The 20,572-nt window shown below is 43.1% G+C and overlaps 1 protein-coding gene across 4 annotated transcripts in view; it reads left to right on the forward strand.

Moving 5' to 3' along the window:
- Positions 1-1,655: 1,655 nt before the first annotated feature.
- ASXL1 (ASXL transcriptional regulator 1) overlaps positions 1,656-20,572 on the forward strand; it is a 78,845-nt gene continuing 59,928 nt past the window's right edge. The window contains exons 1-3 of one of the 4 annotated variants that reach the window (XM_058685264.1): positions 1,656-2,217; positions 7,999-8,081; positions 10,521-10,629. In XM_058685264.1, the coding sequence (XP_058541247.1) occupies positions 2,161-2,217; positions 7,999-8,081; positions 10,521-10,629 (249 nt within the window). In that variant the 5' untranslated portion in view covers positions 1,656-2,160. Of the gene's footprint in view, positions 2,218-3,986; positions 4,053-7,998; positions 8,082-8,328; positions 9,170-10,520; positions 10,630-20,572 lie in introns of those variants that run through there. The other 3 variants (XM_058685267.1, XM_058685265.1, XM_058685266.1) reach the window with 3 other exon arrangements.

A 20,572-nucleotide genomic window follows, 5' to 3' on the forward strand; every position in this document is an offset into this window, starting at 1 on the left:
TCTTAGAGTGCATCTTCTCTAGTTACTCCTTGGAGATCAAAGGAGAGCGAGGCTACTCAAGAAGAAAACATTTGAAACAAGTCAAATGACTTGTCAAAGGTTACTGTGTCAGCTGTAGATGAAAAAAAACTTTGTTAAAAAAAATCAGGTCAAACAATTTTTTGGTGGTGGTGGTAGGGGTTTGTTCTTCCTTGTCCCCTTCTTGGGGTGAAGTAAGAAGGGGAGAGATTTCATTTCACCTTCTATAGTCTATTCCCTTTGCAGTATTTCATTTATCGGACACGAACGTCTTCTGTGTGAGGAGCATTAAAGCAGGAGCACTGAATTCTGTGGTGCCTCTTAGCACCGGCTCTCCCATGTGCTAACATCAGGGGATGGAAGGTTATTTCGTTACCCAGGGAAACCTTTCAAATTGTGGCCATTGACCCCGCCTCCCTAATATTTAAGGCCTGGCTGCTCATTAATCCAGTTTAGGACTGATTTTAGGAACGTTTCCGGGCAAACAGGTACAAAAACCCTATGTACTGGGCACTCTGAACCAAATTTCATTTCATATTCAGCAACCAAGGCTCAGAGAGGCTACATACATTGCCCACTGTCTCTCAGCGTGTACTAATTATTAAACACTTGCTCTATGCTAGGAGTCAAATTACATGGAAGTCTCCCTTCACACCTTCTTCCCAACTGCCCTGTGTTTTATGCTCATTTTAACCCCAATAGTGCTCTGAGGTATTATTAGACTAATGTTGTAGATTAGAAAATTTGAAGCTCAGAGAGGTTGAGCCCCTACTTTTAGGTTGATACCCAGGGAGTGACCTAGCCAGAATTCCAGCGTAGGAGTGTCTACTTTTGACTCCAGGGCCTGTGTTCTCTCCAGGATACTGCCTCTAAGAAGGCCTCAAGTGCATTGCGGTCAGTATGGCCCCAAAGTCCAAGTTCTTTACCCCTCATTATCACGAAGTTCACCAAGTGGTAACATTCTAGGCTGCGGGTGCAGCTTCTGCAAATATAGCTTCTGCAAACACATAGCGGCATTAGGGGCATGAGAGCAGAGGAGGAAATGGGGAACTGTTTAGGTCCATCAAGCGTGGAATAACCGTTTTACTGGTATGAGTGTCTCATTGTCTCATTATTATGCGGCAGTGAGTCATTCAGGGAAGGACCAAAAGGGAAAGTCCTGCCCCTTGTCATCTTTTTGAAGTGTCAGTGAGAACCGTTTAGGCGGGGAGAGGCATAAAGTGGGCCCTGGGAGTCGAGCTACCAGTTCTCCATCCTCACCCTTAACCGCCCGGGGGCCCGGAGACGAGAAGCGCCGAAGGGGTTAAGTGTGGCAGGGGAGCCCAGCCACCGCCCCTTCCCAGCATTGCCTCCCAGAATGCCTCAGGCTCGCATCCAGTTCCCGCACCTCGCGAGACTCCGCCCAGTCTCTTCCCCGAACGACTACCCGTCCCCCTTCTTTACCGAGGTTTGCGCGAGGCGGAGGAAGGGAGGGGAGGGCGGAAAAGACGGGCCGCGAGAGGTACGCCGGGAAGTGTGGTCCAAGCGCTTCATGCAGCCATATTCTTCCGGAGCCGGGGAGGCCAGAGAGGCAGTCGGGACTACAATTCCCAGCCGCCTTTTCGGTTTGTTTTTGTTCAAAAAAAAAAAAAAACCCCCACACTCCCCCTCCTCACTCTTCACACACACTCACACACACACACACCCACGGCAGACACGCACACACCCGGGCGCCGAAGGGAAAGCCGCGTCTCGCCTTCCCGCCCCGCCGGCAGTCCTGTCTCGGCCCCTCAGCAGAGCGGGAAAGCGGAGGCTGGAGCCGTGACCTCTGACCCCGTGGTTATGCGGAGCCGCCGCATTCCTTAGCGATCGCGGGGCTGCCGCCGCCGCCGCCGCCGCCGCCGCCGCCGTGGGCGACTGACGCAGCGCGGGCGCGTGGAGCCGCCGCCACCCCTCCCCCATCGCCGCCCTCGCGCCGGGTCTCGCGCCAGCCGGTCCCCGCACGCCCGCCCCCTCTGCCCGGCCGCACCCGAGTCCTCGCGCGCCGCCGCCGCCACGCGCCCCCCGCCGCCGCCGGTGCCCCAGCCCCGCGCCGCCGCCACCCGCCCCGCCCGGAGGTCCCGCGTGGAGCCGCCGCCGCCGCCGCCGCCGGGGAGGAGGAGGATGAAGGACAAACAGAAGAGGAAGAAGGAGCGCACGTGGGCCGAGGCCGCGCGCCTGGTGAGGCGGGTCGCCGAGGGGGTTCAGTGGGGGACGCGGGGGGTGGGCTCGCCGAGCCCCCTCCACCGGGAGGGGGAGGGGCGAAGCCCTGCCCACTGCAGGAGGGGGCGGGGCCACCAATTCTCTAGGAACGGGACCCCCTCCCCCCCCACCCCTACCGCCCGGCGTTGGGTGGGGAGAGGTCCCCCGCCGGTTGGATGTGGCGCCTTTTTCTGCGGCTCCCCCCACCCCTTAAATTCCTGCGGAGGGGCGAGCTGGCAGGGCCGACTCCTCCCCCTCTGGGCGGCGGGGCCCCAGCCTCCCCTCCCTCCCCTCCCCCACTATTTGGCAGCGTCTGGGGGTCTGGGGAAGCTTCGTTTACGCACTCGGGGGAATTAGGTTTCCGGGAAGGGTCGGAAGCTCCTCCCTCGCTTCCTGGTGGGCAATGGGGTGGTGCGTTTGACTCTAGGGGTGGGAAAACACCCCCAATTTTGAGGACGCGAGTGGCATTTTGAGCCTTCCCAATCTAAACCAGGTGTGTGGAGGGAAGCAAGTGCTTACTCCCTGCTGGAACCTTGAGTAGTGGTTCTCAAACTTTAGCGTCTTGGACATCTGGGAGGTTTTTAGGAACGCTCGTCCTAGGGCCCTACTTAAGATCTTCTGAGTCCGAGGTTCCGGAGTAGAGTCTGAGTGTCTTCATTTTAACCAGGTTCCTGTGTTGCCTGTAATGCAGGTGGCCCCGGACCGCACTTTGAGAAACGCTGACTAGAGTGTTTTACTTCCTAAGCCAGACTGGAGCCAGATAGGCACTGTGCACAGAGTGCCTCTACTTTGCAAAGAATGTATGTGTGAGTCCACTCCTTAGCGTACTGGTGCATGTAGACATGAAGTGTTGGACAAAGACCAAGTACCTCTGTTTGAAGATACTGCTCGCTGAGAACTTAGCAAAGGAGAGAGTGTTTGGAATTTGAGTGTTGGAAGCTGCCTGGTGAGGAGGGTTGTGAGTTTTTTCACAGCGTCAGAGGACTTGTAAGTGAAATACCTTCCTTTTGGATTTGCACCCACAAAGCTAAGATACTGTGAGACGTGTTCTCATAAAATCTTGCGGATGACAATAGTAATAGTTCATACTTCTCCCAGAGATGTCACTTCCTCAAGTGTCACATAGCAGGGTTATAGTGTGGATAGCATACATTCCTCTTGGCACCCTGTTGTTGATACGTAATTACTATAATTGACTTTTTGATTGTGAAGGAAGCTTCATCTTCTAGTCTTTTGCTTTATTTTGGGAAGTGAGGTTCCTGCCTCAGAGGTGTGCAGACAGAGATGGCTGTGTGTTGAGTGTTGTTACAGGTCTGTGGTAGGTACACCTTCTTCTTACCTGGGGTGTATGAAGCTCAGTTACTGACTTACAAGAACTAAAGCTGTTGGGTTTGTAAGAGAATTTTCACTGGTGTTCCTGATTGTCTTCCCCAGGCACTTGTTGCCCAGTGAACAGAAATAGCAGTTGTTTGTGTGCTCAAGTTTCATGCTTCAGTTCATTTGTTTTGGTTTGGCATATGAAAATTGGAGATTTTGAAGTTCCTAAATATTTTTTTGATTCGGTCAAAATTGAAAGCTGTGGCTGGCTTTGAGATCTCTTGGAAATTTTAGGATTTCTCCAGTGTTGCTTCACTTGGAAACAAATTTAAGCCTGAAGGAGAGTAGGGGAGAGCCAAAGGATGTGCTTGCTCTCTTTCTCCTCGAGGTTGACTCTTGGGTGTTCATTGGAATTCTCCTCCCGAGTCCCTGTTATGTAGGTGTTTATGACTCTGGGCACCAAGAGGAAATTTGCTTGCCAGAGTTACTTGTTAGAGGTAGGTGAAAGTACCTTTAAATCCTGTGTTATTTATGTTCTGATGGAATTTTAAAGTTTGTCTCAAAGCTCTGTTGGCTCTTACTAGATGAAAGACTTCAGGAACTTGGGGTCCACTATTCTGTTAAGCCTCTTCAGGTTCTCGAACTTAACTGTGATGTGATCTGAACGCCAGTATCCAGATTGCTGTTTCTGTTTTACCATTGGCTCAACTGCATGCCAGATTATCCAAGTTCTTTCTCTTTTTGTTCTCTTTTTGTTTTATGGCTCTTCGTTAAAGAATAATATGAATGGGAATTACTTTGTAGTGCCCTTGAACATGTGAAAGAGGACTTTTGGAAACATGGTGCATAATTGTGCATATCTGTACTGTTTTTCTGTTAGAATTTTCTGTCCATTTGGATGGGACCACTTGGTGGGTGAGGGGTAACTTTTTAGCATTCTCTCCCCATGTAAAGAAAATTTTTGCAACCTGGAGTGCTAGAGAGTTTGTGAGAGCTTATGCTGGACAGAGAGCATCTTGACTAGAGAAAGCTGTAAGGGTAGGGAGGTTGATTAAATCTACTCTTTGGACAGGTGAATTTGGACTGCTTGCCATGGCAATCAGAGGCACTTGCTTTGGGGCGGTTTCATATTGCTCCTGACCTTGATTAGATTCGTGGCTAGAGTGATACTAGGAACTCTTTTAAAAACTATTTGGGTAGGAAAGAAGAGACTCCTGGAGAAGTTCAGTAGGGTAGTATACCTCAAGAGATTGATTTTTGCAGATGTTAATTATGTTGTTGATAAGTAGATACTCCTCTTTGAAACATTCTGTAGTATTGTCTTTTCTAGATATAAGAGGTAGACTTTAGAGGGTTGGATAGTGTAAATCCTCTTGCTTGTTAGGAACAATTTGTTTGGGAGAAATAGCCAAGGGGGTTTCCCTTTAAATTGAATGTCCTTAAATGGATTCTCCCTGGCTTTGAGACACTCTTCATTGTACGCTTTATCTTTCACTTTGATTCATGACTGACCATTCTTACATCAAACATTTTTTTTTTTCTCTTTGAAGTAGGAGAAGAGATACTTTTTTTTTTAAAGTGTGCTAGAAAGAGACTAGAAATAGAACACTGCTGAATTGTTCTTGTACTAAAAGCTGGAGGCATACACAATTATAATAAAAGTGAATACTTTGTATCTTTTGATGTAACTTCGTTTTAGAGATTTTGTTTTCTCTCAGATTCTCAGGCTCATCCTGACTGTTGCTTAAATAATTGGTAACTGATTTTTCAGAGTCATGCTTTTTTAAAAAAAAAAAAATTATGGTACAGAAATTGACTAGCTCAACTCACATTTAGTATCAAAGAAGTGATACCTGTGGCAGTGAGCATTAGTAGCTTGTAACCAGGGTTTGTTGTGGATTTGTTTCAAGTCAGTACTGCTTAACTTGGCTCTTAGGTACTTAGAATACAGAGGTGAATAAGGTTTGCCTTTGAGGAGCTTATGGTCTTCTGGGAGTGGAGAAGGTCTAGACCCATGAGTAGCATTTTACTCCTTGCTCTCTAAGTGCCATTGTAGATGTACAAATGATAAACAGACATCCTGGTTCATGCTTATTGTCCAGGCATAATTATGACTACTTTCTCTCTTTCACTCACAAGTGCCCTACTTTGGAAGGTAAATTATGTGTTGTGGACTGGGAGGACACTGAAAGCAGACATTTAACTCTGCTTGGCAGGGATCAGAGAAGGCTTCCTGGAGGAAGGTGCTTTCCAAACTGAATCTTGAAGGGTGAGCGGAAGTTAGGGCCATCACAGATGATGTTAGCAGGAGCTAGTGACAAGAAATAGCAGCCGTGTGTGTGCGCTCGCACATGTGCTTGTGCACAGGGTGGAGAGTGTGGGAATTGGGTAGAACTACACACAGTTGTTGGAACGTGAAGCTTGTGGATTATCAGTTTGGCAGTGAGGTAGAGAGACAGGCAGGCACCGGATTCTGAGGACCTCGTGTGCCAGGCACCATAGGCACTTACTTCCATTATCTCTAATCTGTTTAACAACTCTTACAGGAAGACATCAGTATCCTTCCATCACAAGTGAGGGAATTTAGGCTCAAGTTGGGTAGATAAGGTGCCTAAGTTTAGCAGGCAAGAATTTGAATCCAGGTCCGTCTGGTTCTATATAGCCTGTGCTTTTCCAGTGAGGTGGTGAACTCTTCAGAAGCTTCAGCTTTTCCTGTATATGATTAGGTTGCTTTTGAAGGAGTTTAAGGTGGGAAAGTGATGAGGGCAGGTTTGTTTTGTAGGGTTGACCTCAGACTATAGCAGGTAGCTGGGATTTGGTCTTGTTTATGTTGAATTCCTAGAATTGTCCCTGGCACAAGTAAATATTTCGTGTATTTGTTAAGTGAAGGATGGCAGAGAAGGAAGAATGCATTTGAGGAAAGCGGGGCTGGTTATGGGAGTATTAGTGAAGGGCCTGTATATCGGGTCAGGGAAGGAACTGGGGACAGCCGAGAGTAGGAGTGCTGCCTAGGTTTCTGCGTTAGGTGAGTGGACAGGTTGTCAATCAAGGGCAGAGATATGGAGGAAGAGGCACGATTAATTGGAGTTGCCAGTTAGATTAGAACAGATGATCAAGGGGGGAATGTCAGTACAGACCTGAATGTTTGAGTCAGAAGCTGGGGGAGAAACCCAGGCCAGAGGTAAATATTTGGGAGTTAGCAGAATATAGGTAGTAGTTGAAGCTACGAGAGGTGCTAATGCTACCCGAAGAGAATGTAAAAATTGCAAAGAGAGGTTAACAATGGGACCATGGTAAATAGGGGCTTTATTTCAGCACCTGCTTCTCCAAAGCATGACTTACTTCCATTAGCGCTAGGGGCTCATGTTCTTCCATAGGGAGAACCTTTAGCAACAGTCCTGTCAGACTGCTTGCTTTACATTTTATTTGAGACAAACTAGTACTTAGTTGTTACAGTTGTTAAAGTGACTGCAAGGTATTGGTGTGGTTTGGAGTTACGTGAGCAGCTACTGGTAGAGACAGTACGAAGCTACTGGCAGCCTCTTTTTTCTCCCCGAGAAGGACAGCATTTCCAGAACTTCCCTGCACCTTCATGTGAGAGAGATGTGGTTGCTCACTAAGAAACTGCTGCCACGACCCTGTTGCAGATGATGCCAACGTAGATGGGATGCTCTGTTTCCCATTGCTTTGCCTGCCCCCATCATGCAGAATCAGAGCATCATGTTGCCAAATGGCAAAATGTACCGTGGCAGTTATCACCAGGATTTCACAACACAGTGGCAAAAACCATCACTTAAAAATACGGCAACTAGGGGCGCCTGGGTGGCTCAGTCGGTTAAGCGTCGGACTTCGGCTCAGGTCATGATCTCACACTCCATGAGTTCGAGCCCCGCGTCGGGCTCTGTGCTGACAGCTCAGAGCCTGGACCCTGCTTCGCATTCTGTGTCTCCCTCTCTCTCTCTGCCCCTTTCCTGCTCATGCTCTGTCTCTCTCTGTCTCAAAAATAAATAAACATTAAAAAAAAATTTTTTTAAATAAAAAAAAATACGGCTACTAAACAGACTTCCTTGGGAAAGAAAATCTGAATGTATTTCTGTCTTGTCATTTATTGTATAGCCCTACGTATTCTGTGGTTTAGTCATGTGAACAACGTGAGGTTAGGCGGTAACCAGGGTTGCTGAGGCCCCACCCACGTACCAGAGCATGTATGCTAAGAAGATGTGTGTTTTTAGAATTAAGAATTAGACTGTTTATGCTAATTTCAGTGACTTTTAGCAACTAGATAGATACATACGTAATTTGGTTCCTGAAGCAGTTTTAACTATGGAGGGACCAAATTGTCAGCAGTGGTATCTCACAGCAGAACTGTAGCCAGTGATACAGACTGATGGATATAAATGGAAATTACACACTGAAATCAGAACATTTGTATTTCTTCTTCAGGTACTAGAAAACTACTCAGATGCTCCAATGACACCAAAACAGATTCTGCAGGTCATAGAAGCAGAAGGACTAAAGGAAATGAGGTTTGTATTGTTCTTTTTTTTTTTTTTTTTTAACAATAGTAGCCAACATTTCTTAAATAATGTATTGTTCTTGCTGCTCAGCATGAGGATTTCATAGGACTTGTGTCTTTCTGTAGATACATAGGGACATGAGTAAGTGCACATATGCCTCCTCCCCGCCCCCCCCCCCCCCCCCCCCCCGCTCCTGCCCCACGCCTGGCGTGGTATGGAACTATCTCCCAGGCTGTGTCTCCTCTGAGTGGAGGGTGAGAGTGGGTGAACATCCATTTGTTTTCATTAGAGATGCAGCAGTTTCCCTTTTCTTCTTGTTCTTCTTTAAATCTCGACACGGAATGTGTTCTTTGTGTAAGGAGTCTGCACATTTTCTTTTGTATTCTCTATTGCGGATTTTAGTAATAGAGAAGGGGCAGACCCTGATAGGCTCTGTCTTGTTTAAAACTTCCTTCTTTTTTTCCCTTCTGTATTTTTCTGCCCTTCTTTCTATATCTCTGAAGTCCTTTATTTTAGGATCAAAGAAGGGTGGTCTCATCACTATAACAGCCACTGACCTTTTTTTCCTCCCTACTGATTCTAGCCATTTATCGTAGGGAATATACTAAATTTTACAGTGACCTTGATTTTAGTCTCCTGTGATGTAGTTTTCCTAAAGCAGCAACAAGTTAGAAACCAGAGGAGTAGCAGGCATGCAAATCAGCAGCTGTCTTTAATCCTTTTCTCTCTTCACTCTCACCCCAACCTGTTTGTTTGTTTGTTTGTTTGTTTTGTTTTTAATTTAAATGAAAGAGGAGAGCACAACAGTGTCCCTTCTTGGGACTCAGAACAAACAACATATGTTTTTGCTGGTTCAGCTTTATCTGCTTGAAATTGACCTTTTAGGGTCAAAAGATGCTCACTTTCCAGTCATCAGTTCAAATCTTCTCAAGTTGACAGTTTGTGGGGAGGGAAGACCAGGATTACCTAGATCACATTCATTTAAATAGTACCTGTGCACTGTGTAGCGTTATAATTGTGCTTTATTTTTGTTTTTACGGGCTATTTCCCATCATGCTGCCGTCTGCACTGCTGTTGGACCACTATACCTATAGAAGGTAAATTAGTCCCTTTGGGACAGATGGAACTGAGAACCTTAAATTGTTTCTGCTCCTTGCTCTTATAGGAATTAGGGAAGCAGTCATGGTAGCTTGTGATGAGTGAGCAGCTCTGTAATTTGTAGACAGAGGTCTAGTGTGTGGGAGTCACTGTTCTGCTGAAGGACTTTGCCGGCATGCCACGCCCCCTCGTAGCAGAGATGCTAGCACACCCACTGGATACTCCAGATTCTGCCAAGGTTCCTTTTAGAGATTGGTTCTTGGTGAATTATTTTTTTTTTTTTTAGCATCCAGTGTGTTCCAAAGCAGAATAAGTAATAGGTTTTTTTTTTAAATGGCTTTTTTAGACTCAGAATTTATTTTTAACACTGCATAAATTAAGGCCTCTGGTTCCGAAAAATCTTAAGAGGCTTTACTTAAGATCTTTATATATTTTCTGCATACTGGGGAGAGGGAAGAGAAGGTGCTCAGGTGAACCCTAGCACTAACGTGCAGGTGCCACACTCTGTTAGTGTTAATAATGGACGTTTGTCTGTGTTTTTGACAGCTGTTCTATTTTAAGATTCAGTAAGTAGCCTCCAACTCAGTTATCATTGTTTTGGAAGCAACTGTTGTAGCAGGGACTGTGAGATAGCTTAATAATTCTTTTTCCCTTTTTATCTTTCTTGGTTTAATGTTTGAACATTGTTGGGTACCAAGTCCATTTGACTTACTTTTCTTTTTATGTTCCAACTTAAGTGATTGCTCCTGGGTAGATGTAGAATAAAACCCATCCTTTCCCCTTGAGAATAGAGGAAAAGCAAATGAAATATTGTTCTTTTGTGTGCTTATTAGAAAATACTTAACTGGGGATGAAAAGGTATGCTTATTTTCTTGGACGCTGGCATTGATTCTGTGGTCTTTGTGTTGATAATATGTGGCAGCTTCTGAGCATGATACATACAGGTTGGAATACAGAGGCAAGGAAACACAGATTTCTTTTTAATTAATATTAAAATTTAATAAAAATACTGGGTACTGTGTTTTTTAAAAAGACTCGTTGAACTTCAACAGTCATTGTGTGCTTTTTCTAAGTCTCTTGAGAACTTGGTTGGTATTGTCAAAAGGCACTAAGGAAGTGTCAGGTGTGGAACAAGGGAATCACATGACATGTCTTATCCGGGTGTGATTGATGGGAACTTCATTCGTTGCTGTTTTACTACTTTCAAAGTGGAATTGTTATGGGCCCTTTTCTGCTATATTTCTTGCTCTTTTCTTCTTGGTTTAAGAACGAGTTAGAGGGTATTAGATCTTTGAGTAAGTAGGCATATAGATTTATATAGCCCTCATCCATCCTTGTATGTTTTCACAGTGGGACATCCCCTCTTGCATGTCTCAATGCCATGCTACATTCCAATTCAAGAGGAGGAGAGGGGCTATTTTATAAACTGCCCGGCCGAATCAGCCTTTTCACACTCAAGGTAAGTGATAGCAACTCTGTTCTTAAACTTTTAGTGTAAGTCACCTGGTAGGTCTGATATGAGGCCCATCAATTTACATTTCTAATAGGCAGGTGATTCTGATTCTGTTGGTGCCAGATGGCACCTTGAGATGTTCTAGGGCGAACAGGGTTTTAGGAATTATTTAGTCCTATCAGCTATTTTGTCTGTATTCATCTTTTCTTTGTCTATGTCTTTGCAGATTGTGTGCAATGGAGGGATAAGTATGTGTGGGGATAACTGCAAATGTGCTTTAATTAGGGTTTTGTTTGTAATAGTATTGTGAAAGATAAATTACCGGGCAGCTAAAATAAGACCTACTCTATGGAAAATAACTGACGTGTGAACATACTTGTGGAAATTCAAAAACTCATTAGTGTTTTCTTAAGTGACGCTAATTACAAAGGAAGAGAAGTTAAGTCAGGTAGAGTTCATAATAAAGCTTAAATAGAGCTGAAATGAACAGGCTAATTATTTTTCTATTACTTGTGATATACATGGCTGTCATTTAGGAGACTGACATGCTGCCTGCTGCACTAAGGAGGCTAGTTTATATGGCTATCATTTAAACCAGGGGTTGACCTACTTTCTGTAAAGCGCCAGATAATCTTTTAGGTTTTGGGGATCATACTGTCTCTATCGTAGTTCTTCACCTCTGCCATTGTAGCAATAAAGCAGCCATAGACCATTCATAAAGGGATGGACAGGTTGTGTTCCAATAAAACTTTATTTTCAAAGACTGTGAGAGGGCCAGATTTGGCTTGGGGCTGTAGTTTGCTGACCTGATTTAGTCATAAGATGACCTGTTGAGGAAGCTGAAAATTTGATGCTGACCCTTTTACTGCGTCCATAATGTGGTTATAAATTGCAATAGTCTATATACAGACTTTTCCCTTTTAGTTTCCTTTTCTTTCCTTTTTAAATGTTTATTCATTTTTGAGAGAGTGTGAACAGGGGAGGGGCAGAGAGAGGGGGACAGAGGACAGAAGTGGGCTCTGCGCTGACAGCAATGAGCCAGATGTGGGGCTCGAACTCACGGGCTGTGAGATTGTGACCTGAGCTGAAGTCAGACGCTCAATCGACTGAGCCACCCAGGCGCCCCTTGTTTTATTTTCTTGATGGACTTATTTTCTTTAATTCAAATTAAACACTTGAGCAAATACCAGTTACATAACCTGCTATCATAAAATTTGATCTTTATGTATACTTTATGTATATTTCAGATGCATCTTATATTCCATGTCTGTGCTGTTTTCTATATTATTTATAATATTTTGGCCTTTTTTTTTTTTTTTTTTTTTTTTTGTTAAGAGGCAGCATAATGTAGGGTCAGGAACCGAGCCTTGGTAGAGACAGAGCCCTGAGTTCAAAACCTAGGTTTATAACCTGGGACAGATTTAACTCTTCTTTATGGTAGTGTCTGCATCCCTGCTACAGAACCAGTCCTTAATAAATGCTAGCTTTTTGGGTGTTTCTTTAGGTTATCTTCAATTGCTCGTTAATGGCATTTTTCTATTATATATTGTTGTATATAACATAATGGTACATAGGTATTATAATTATGATTGTATTGCATATATAACAAATATGCATGTTGATGGCATATTTCTATATTGGGAGGAGAAATACCTTTTTCTATGAACACCTTGAGGGTAAGAACTGAGTTTTGTCTTTATAACTTGGCCACATTTGCTTTATCCCTCTCTACATATGCATGCCTTCCCCTCCCCCCCCCAAACTATTTGCAAGTATTAGCGAGAACTGGTACTTCATTATTCTACATAACCATAATTTTATTATCACAGTTAAGAAAACTAACATTGATACAGTAGTATTTAATATGTAATCCATATTCAAATTGTCCCTACTTCCCCAAATATTCTTTTTATTTTTTTTACTTTAAAAATTTTTTTTCAACATTTTATTTATTTTTGAGAGACAGAGACAGCAGGAGCAGGGGAGGGGCAGAGAGAGAGGGAGACACAGAATCCAGAGCAGGCTCCAGAGCTATCAGCGCAGAGCCTGATGTGGGGCTTGAACCCACGAGTAGTGAGATCATGACCTGAGCCGAAGTCAGATGCTTAACCGACTGAGCCACCCCGGCGCCCCTCCCAAATATTCTTTATAGCTTATATTTTCAGTCCAGTATCCAGTCAAGAATCATGCATTTCAGTTGGTTGACATGTCTCTTTAATCTTTATTAATGTAGAACAGTTCCCTTGCCTTGTTTTGTCCTTTATGGCATTGATATTTTTGAGCAGTTCAGGTCATTTGTCTTGTGGAATTAAATACATTTTTGAAGGACTAATAAAAGTGTAGAAATCTTGGTTATTTCCAGAGCTTTTTGTTTGCACTGTTGGATCATGTCCACTGTTCCCAGGTTGTGGTACAGAGCCACTCAGCAATGGAGGGTGGAAGTGATGGGATGTGTGGTATAGTAGTAGTTGGGTCTGGGTCTTGCCTATAATAAGGGGCAGGAAGGCACAACTTATTTAATTGCGTTTCCCATTTTTTCTTTGGAAGATTTCTTTTTTTTTAAATTTTAATGTTTATTTTTGAGAGACAGAGACAGAGTGCGAGTGGGGGAGGGGCGGAGAGAGAGGGAGACACAGAATCTGAATCAGGCTTCTTTGGAAGATTTCTAGTGATACCTCTGAAATCCTGTGCCATTTACTTTGCCTAAGTTTTATGTGTCAAGAAAAAGCATGTGCAGGATGGCTTCTAGATTTTCTGTTCTCTGCTTGGAAATATCTTCTAGTGGGGCCGTCAAGGTCAGAATTCTATCCATCTATGTGATTTTGCTACTTCGTGGAAAACAGGAATTTTTTTCAGTTCTGGATACATTTGTGTGGTTGTATCTATGATTACCAAAGGTTTACTGATAAGCTGGAGTCCTTTTGGGTATGCCACAGGGTTTCTTGTCTGATAAAAGTTAGTTTTGTGTCATGTGTTGGTACATTTGACACTTTATATGTAGATGTTTACATCAGTCCCCAGAGCTAGTCCTCAAGGATGGATGGGATAGATGAAATCTATCCAGGCTTTGAATTCTTTTTTTTTTTAATGCTCATTTATTTTTTAGAGAGAGAGAGAGAGAGACACACACAGAGTGCGAGTGGGGGAGTGGCAGAGAGAGGGAGACCCAGAATCCGAAGCAGGCTCTAGGCTCTGAGCTGTCAGCACAGAGTTTGACACGGGGCTCGAACCCACAAACCATGAGATCATGACCTGAGCCCAAGTCGGATGCTCAACTGACTGAGCCACCCAGGTGCCCCATGTTTTGAATTCTTGATTTGAATTGCTTTCCTTAAGCCTTTCCTGAAGTCAGCTGTCAGTGTCCATTATTGGTTAGAGGTAGGATTCATACTGTTGTTTACACTTGGGATTCCCTGTTCTTATAAAGCCACTCTGAGCTTCTTTGTAGTATTCTACATTTTTGGACTTTGATGCTGAACTACTACTATGATTTTGTGACTTGGTGGTTGTGTCACTGGTGAGTGTTGCCTATATTGGACTTTACAGCACTTACTGTCAGGCATAACTGCAGTCACGTGAACATCGTTCAGTTTTGGTTTTTTTTTCGTGGAATGATTCTCACATCGATGCATCACTTTTGTTACTTAGGGCTATTCGCACTTATTATACCTTGTGTCAGATATAGGGCTTACCCTTCAGGGTCTTTTAACCTAATTAACAAGCCCAGTTGGATCTTTATAATATGTAGAGCATTTTTTTTTTAAGTATAAAAAACATCTTTAGGAAATAGGTGACCGTACTTGAAGTATCCATCCATTAAAATCCACAGTTTGCAAATAAAAGAAAGGAAAAAGCAAATGGAGGAAGAGAGAGCAATGATTATTGCAGCCTCACAATGTTTATATAACTACAATTAAAATATTCAGGTACAGCTCCACACTTACAGCAGTTTCAAAGCTATTTATGTTACTGTTAAATACCGAAAGAACAAATGAAGTAAGCCTAGACTTAGATACGGTGAAATCATGGAGACTGTCATTTGAAAGGCAGTATCAGAGAACATTTTGATTTGACTTTTGATACATACACAGCAAGCAGAGTGGTCTTTTAAAAATGCAAATCACAGGGCACCTGGGTGGCTCATTTGGTTAAGCGTCAGACTCGATTTCTGATGAGGTCGTGAACCCAGGGTTGTGGGATCGAGTCCCTTGTCAGCCTCTGTGCTGAGTGTGGAGCCTGCTTAAGATTTCTCTTTCCCTCTGTCCCCCGCCCCCTTGCACATGCATGCTTATGTGCTCTCTTTCAAAATAATAAGTAAATACATAAATATATAAAGGAGATTACCTCATGTCACTATCGTGTCTGGCCCTTGCCTACTCTGTGATGTGTTGTCCTGGTACTTTTCCCTTAGTCGTCACTAAAGCCGTCCTGGTCTTTACTTTGTTTCTCAACCCCCCAGACTTGTGTCCAGCATAGGGCCCTGCACTTGCTAGCCCTTCTACTATAAAGCTCTATGGTGACTTCTTGTCCTTTGTTTATTTTTTTACTGTTTATTTATATTTGAGAGAGAAAGAGACAGTGTGAGAGCATGGGAGGGGCAGAGTGAGAGAGATGGAGATGGAATCTGAAGCAGGCTCCAGGCTCTGAGCTGTCAGCACAGAGCCCGATGCGGGGCTCAAACCCACAAGCTGTGAGATCATGACCTGAGCTGAAGTTGGACACATAACTGACTGAGCTACCCAGGCACCCCTTTGTCCTTTGGTTCTTAATCCAAAAATATCTTTTCAGTGAAGTTATCTCTACCCATCTAACGCTACAACATTAGGAGGGTTTTTGTTTGTTTCATAGCCCTATCAGTATCAGAAATTACCTTGTTGGTTACTTGGTTATTGTTAGTCTCTCCGTACTAGTGTATAAGTGCAGGGACTTTGTTTTCATGGTATCTCCTGTCTCTGGCACATAATAGGTACTTAGTAAGCATTGGCTAGATGAAAAGTAGATCATGGTATCATCAAAACCTTAGCTATCTAGTTCTCCCTGTAATTCACCTTTCTTTTATATCAGTTTTATAATAGAATATGCATGTTTTGGGTTATATTTTCTTTTGCTCAACAAGTCGACTTCTAAGAACCTTTTTTTCCCCCTTGCCCTCTTTAGAGCAGTTCTACATAAATCTGTGAAAGAATCTGCTGACACTAGAAATAAATCTGTCCCAGACAATGGCCATAATCTGGTTCCTCTTAATTGCGGAAGGCAGAAACTGAGCCATTAGAAACAGCTTAAACATTTTAGGTATGTTTTAGATACGATGTTATTATTCCTTTTAGAGTTTTGAACTTTGATCGGCTTGGCTTGTTACAAAAAAGAATTTCTACTTTCATTTAAAATGGTAGTGACATTTTAAGACAATGTCTTTGATAGTCTGTGTTAGTCTTATCAAATCTATGATCTTTTAAATGCTTAGAATCTTAGAATTTTAGTGTAGAAAAGACTGTCAAATCATCCAGTTCATTTTCATTTTGCAGATAGAAAACAGAGCATCTAACAAATTAAATAATTTATCTGTGATTATACATCTGTGTGACAAATGCTTGTGGCCAAGTTGGGAGTAGAACCCAGGGTCCCACCTTTTGAGTTTAAGTTCTTTTCATTATGCCAATTTAGAATAAAGAATTTTTCTACAGGTTTTTTGACCTTTGGTCATTTCATCTTTTTGGAGCAGTTTGTGAGTTCCTTGATACTAATCGAAGTGTCAGTTTTAGTGTCTTTAGTGAAAATCCTTATAATTGTTTGCTTACTAAAGTAGCTTTTCATGTTTGGAATGTGAATTTTTAGTTATGGCTGGTTGAATTTCTGCACTCTGCATTAATTATATTGGCGTTTCTGATCATAGGTGTTCTTGTCTATGCTAGGATAAGCGATACATGGTGACAGTAAGAGCACCAGACTAGGAGTCAAGGTCTAGGTTCTAGTATAAAGCATCTCAGGTCTTACTGAACATCTCCATTTATCCTTCTTTGTCTCTAACGCTCAGGAGTTGAAATGGATTGGTGGTTTAAATACTTCAGGTGTAAAACCCTTTTATGTCATGAAATGGAGCTGCAAAATACAAATAGGTGGCTGTGAAACTGCTCTGGTTGAAACAAGCATGAGGGCCCATCTTCTCCGTCTCTTGTGGGTTGTAGTGTCCCCACCCATGCCCCAGGCACTTAAGGATCTTTCCCAGACCCTGGAAATCTGTTGAAAACTTCCTAGAGTAAAAAATCTGTCAAGATCCTTCCTGTGCTCACATTCTAGCATCTAAACTATTTTGTGTGAAAAGTAAGTCGGCATGGAATAATTTTTTTTCTTGTTCCTTTGTGATGCATTTGGTATTTACTGGAGGCAGACCGTTTTATTGCGAGCCTTGTTCCACTCTGAACTGTAGGAGGTCTGCACAGAAGGCCCAGTTGGTAGAGCAGTGCCATTTGCTCTGGTTGATAGTAGCAGCAGTTTGGTTTCGATGGAGGCTTTGACCCCTGAGTTGGTAAGAGGTTCCTTATTTGAGTAATTCTCAAGGGATGTCTGGATCTGCCTGTGGAACAGGGGGTATTCTGTTGTTAGGATTCCAAGCCAGCTCAGAGAGAAGAGAGAACTTGATTGTTTTTGGAGCCCTGGTCACACTCTGGTTTTATGTCTAAGAGATGAACTACCTTTTGTCCTTCTACTTCCTGAAGTTCAAAGCCCTGTAATAATAAAGTGTGGTAAAGGTCAGCTACCACAGGTTTCGAAAGCACTGCCACCGGAACGGTTTTGTGGTCGCTCAGCGGGTGGGCAGGATGATAATTTCAGGGTTGCTAAAGTGATGTGTATTTTTGAAACAAAAGAATTATACTTTTAAAGTGTGACTGTAAAGCACTGGGGTTCTAGGAACATGAGGAAATTGTGCATGCTCCAGACTTCCGTGGGACTGTGTTTGAAAATACACACTTTTCTTTGGGTCGGCCAGGATGGAAACTGGGAGTATGATCTCTTCTCTCAGTCGTTCAGATCAGACTTTTTGGGAGAGTTCTTTGAGGAGCTTGTTCAGGCTGACAAAGTAGCTGCTTCTAGTTTAGCGAAGTCTGGAAGAAAAGCTGGAAACTGACATTTGAGTGCTAATTGTATTGCAGACAGGCATCATACTTCTTGCATTGGCCTCTTGCATTGAAACGTAAATACTTGTATTCCTGTACTAATGGGGAAGCAGTCCGAGACAGTTTAAGAAAATGGAACTAAGTCACCTTTGTGGTTATTTGAGAGATTTGTATCAACACATGGGGCACAGGCTTAAGAGGTTTGAAGTTTTGACTAGATGAGTTGGTTCTCAAATGGGGAGAATCTTTAAATTCCTTGTGCATCACGAGGCGGGAAAGGAATGGGGAGCAAAAAAGGTCTGTGTTTCTGTTCTGGAAGATGCTTTTTTGATTCAGTTTGACTAGATGTGCTTTCACATGTGTGCCTTTATGCGTCAGCGAATCCCTTCTGTTTTAGTCTTTGACTCTGTGTGCCAGTTTTTCTTGGGTAAATTAACTCGGGACAATTCTCCTTCTACTTCTAACCTCTTGTACTTTTTTTGGTGTCCATCCCCATTGCCCATCACCTGAATTTAAGCTATCCTCATATGCTTAAATCTGAAATCGCTCTTGCCTGGGCTCCTGGCTTTCACTGTTGTCCCCTCAGCGTCCACTTTGCTCCTTGATAATCCACACAGTAGCCGGAGAGACTTTTTATTTTATTTTATTTATTTATTTATTTTTAATTTTTTTTTTAATGTTTTTTTTTTTTTTTTTTTGAGAGAGAGACACAGCATGAGCAGGGAAGGGGCAGAGAGAGAGAGGGAGACACAGAATGTGAAGCAGGCTCCAGGCTCTGAGCTGTCAGCACAGAGCCCGACTCGGGGCTCAAACTCACGAACTGTGAGATCATGACCTGAGCCGAAGTTGGACGCTTAACCGACTGAGCCACCCAGGCGCCCCGGAGAGACTTTTTAAAAAACATAATTTGACCACGACACATGTCTTTTTCGTGCCTGTCAGTGGTTTCCCATGGCATTTACCAAAAAAATCCAAACCTTGCTCAGCCACACTCCCCTTCTTTCTATTCTTTGAACTTCTTAAGTTCTTTCCAGTTTTAGGGTCTCCCATTTGGAACTCTTTTCTGCTTTTCCCTGGTTGTAGATCTTAAATGTTCGTTCCTCAGGACCTGTATCTCTAAATTGGATTTTCCTCTTGGGCCCCGAATTTTACTTAACGCTTACACATCTATGATTCTATAATTATTTAGGTGATTGTTTACAGGGTGTCTCCTGACTAGGTGTTGGGGTAGAGAATCTGCATTATTTTGTTCTTGGCCTCAAATATCTTTACCATCTATCATAGGAGGTGCTCAGTAAATGTTTGTTGGATAAATGTAGTGGGAAAACACATAGAGGGAGGTCATTACTACTTGACTGGTAGTAGTTCTCTATGCCAAACAGTCAAATTGGTTTAGGATAGTAAGTTTTAGTATCAAAATTGAAATATATAGTATGGAATGTTTATCAGGATCTCTTTTCCATGGAATGAAGGATTTGAAAATCTGTGAAATGTAAGCTTTCTTTTCTCAAAAAAAAAAAAAAAGGCGCAGTGTTGCTTCTTAAAAAATTTATTTATTTAAAAAATTTATTTTATTACATCTATTTGTTTTTGAGAGAGTGAGACTGAGCATGAGTGGGGGAGGGGCAGAGAGAGAAGGAGACATAGAATCCGAAGCAGGCTCCAGGCTCTGAGCAAGCGGTCAGCACAGAGCCTGATGTGGGGCTCGAACTCACGAACCGTGAGATCATCACCTGAGCTGAAGTTGGACACTTACCTGACTGAGCCACCCAGGTGCCCCAGTAGGCCCAGCGTTGCTTTTGAAAATTAGTGCCATATTTATTCCTGATCATCTGTATGTGCCTCCTCCCGCCGCCCTTGTTCTGCTGCCTGTCTCTGGAAGCTTTTAGGCTCTTTTCCATGGGTGTATACTTTAGTGTGTGTCATTTTTCACCCCATGTGGCTTACTCAAATGTCTGATGACATGGGTTGAGGGCTTATTCTTTATTGAAGAGTCAGGCTAGTGGGGAGTTCAGTGTGTGGTGGTTTTGTGGCTTCACTCGTCTCCTGCAGCAGTGGGAGCAGTTGTTGCTTAAATGCATGGTACTAGATTAAGGGTGTCTGTCTCCTCCTAATGCAGACTTTTAACAATTCCTCCTCCTTGTCTGCCTTAGTACCTGGTTTAAAATCTGAGCACTCTGGAATTTAGAGGATGAGTCTACTTGGTTCTTTTCAGTACCTCCCTCTGTAACACTTAGATTTCATCTTTCTTTGTTTTGCTGACTTGTTTCCTTTGCTTCTCTGTTTTTTTCTCACCGACAACTTCCAGATTATATCTCCACCCTGGGTATTTCCCCCTGAACATCAAATTTGTATCTATTAAATTGCTTATTCAGTATCTGTTTGGATACTAATGGCATCTCAAAATTAACATGTATGAAACCAATCTCTGGATTTTCCCACCTGAAACCTGTTGCACCCTTTTTTTGCCTAAATCAGTGAAGGGGAATTTCATCTTTTACGTGGCTTAGGTTAGAAATCTTGGAGTTGTCTTGACTCCTTTCTTATCATGGCATATGTAATCATCAATAAATCCTGTTTGCTTAACTTTCAGAATATATCCCATTTTACCACCATCCCTCACCCACACCCTGCTTTAAACCATCGTCTTTCCCCTAGATTATTATAATAACCTCCTGGTTGTCTCCTTGCTTCCATTCTTGCCACTCTCCTCAGCACTGGAGCTAGGAAGATTTTCATTTTCATTTTTATTTTTTATGTTAGATCATGTCATTCCTCTGCTCAGAACTCTCCAGGGTTTACCCTCCCTCGCGTTCACTTCGGGTCAAGGCCAA

Source organism: Neofelis nebulosa, chromosome 9 (genome assembly GCF_028018385.1).
Source record: "Neofelis nebulosa isolate mNeoNeb1 chromosome 9, mNeoNeb1.pri, whole genome shotgun sequence".
NCBI lineage: Eukaryota > Metazoa > Chordata > Mammalia > Carnivora > Felidae > Neofelis > Neofelis nebulosa.